The sequence below is a fragment of the Saprolegnia diclina genome (assembly GCF_000281045.1).
Source record: "Saprolegnia diclina VS20 unplaced genomic scaffold supercont1.263, whole genome shotgun sequence".
In the NCBI taxonomy this organism is placed as follows: domain Eukaryota; phylum Oomycota; class Saprolegniomycetes; order Saprolegniales; family Saprolegniaceae; genus Saprolegnia; species Saprolegnia diclina.
Window position 1 is genome coordinate 1 of NW_008246330.1, and position 1431 is coordinate 1431.

General features: G+C 61.4%; 1 protein-coding gene across 1 annotated transcript; it reads left to right on the plus strand.

Moving 5' to 3' along the window:
* Window positions 1–302: 302 nt before the first annotated feature.
* On the plus strand, window positions 303–1411 carry SDRG_17315 (hypothetical protein; the record flags this gene model as incomplete). The annotated part of the gene is made up of 3 exons (XM_008623556.1): window positions 303–800; window positions 850–1344; window positions 1373–1411. 3 exons carry the CDS (start codon window positions 303–305, stop codon window positions 1409–1411), a joined length of 1032 nt encoding a protein of 343 aa, XP_008621778.1.
* Between the last annotated feature and the right edge of the window lie 20 nt (window positions 1412–1431).

A 1431-nucleotide genomic window follows, 5' to 3' on the forward strand; every position in this document is an offset into this window, starting at 1 on the left:
CTGCTTTTGCAGAGTCGGCCGCAAGATCGCGTTTGCTTGCGTTGGATTGGCTGTTGAGTACGAACTTTCTGCCAATCCGATCGCGTATCCGGATACAAAATTTAGAAGCTCACAACCCAAGCAGCTGCAACCCAAGATGGCCGAGACCGAGCGCACGCTGAAGGCCGCCAGCCGCCCTCGCTCTCCCGCATGTCGTCGAGGCCATAGCTACGAGCTTGGACGATTTTGAGAGCTTCCTCCACGCGGTGCCACGGTCGTACTGGACGCCGGCGCTCACGGCCTTTCTGGATGTGAGCACGGCCATGCCATCCTCGGTCCGAGCGTACTGGCCGAGCATTGCGCTGCACGACATGGACTTGTCACCCGACGTGCTGGCGCGGCTTGCGGCGACGCTACCGCTGCATCCACGTATTAGCCTCGGGTGCCATGTCCGCGACGCAGCGCCGCTGGCCTCGCTCGTCGCGGTCGTCGGATCTGCGCTAAGCTGCGTCACTCTCGAACTCAGCAGCAAGGGTGTGGCGCACGGCCGAGGCAAAGCGATGAGCGACCTTCTCTTGCAGCGCTGCCCGCGTCTACGCGATGTGACCATCAAGGTCGAGCCCCGCCGCCGGGCGAACGACCTGGTCGAGCTCAACGATGCGCTCGGTATCGTCGCCCACCCGCATGTCGAAGTATTCAAGATCAACCTTTTGCACGCGGCCGCCACTCCGCGCCTTGGTCATCTCTTGGCTGCTTGGCTCTCGACGGCGCCGAGCCGATTTCTCCAAGTGGCCAACGTCGCCGACATGGACCACGATGGCGTCATTGCGTTCTGCGATTGCGCTGCAAGCCAACACGACGCTGCGAGAGCTTGTTGTCTTTAACGTCCCCAGCCTTGGTGGCTTCCACGGTCGTACGCTCCCCGTGTCGTTGATCACCTTGGAGTGGAAGAGCCACGTCAACGACGACCAAGCGCTGACGGACCTCGCAACCGCCGTCGGCCGCACGGAGCTCAAGCACCTTGCGTGCAACGTCTTTGGTCAGCTGGCAACACACCCAGCCGCAGCGCCAATGCTGTCGCAACTGCAACGGCTCATCGTCTCTGGGTTGAACGCGTATCATACCAAAGTTTTGGTTGTGGGCTTATCGGCGGTCCCAGCGCTAAAGTCTCTGACGCTTTGTAATTGCAACCTCGCGTCGTCGATGGAGCTGCTGATGGAGACGCTCGCAACGACGTGCGTGCATCTCGTCAAGCTCCAAGTCCGCGATCCGCGCCCGACGCGCGATGGGGCCACTGCTGTGTTCACGGGTGTCTTGCGATCGCCCCACTTGACGTCACTGAGCATGTCGATGCGCCTCTCGGACGTTCTCTATGTGCTTCCGCAGCTCGTAGCCGCCGGCCGCCAACTCGACGTTCTTAACTTGGGAGTGATCGTTATCGACGACGAGACC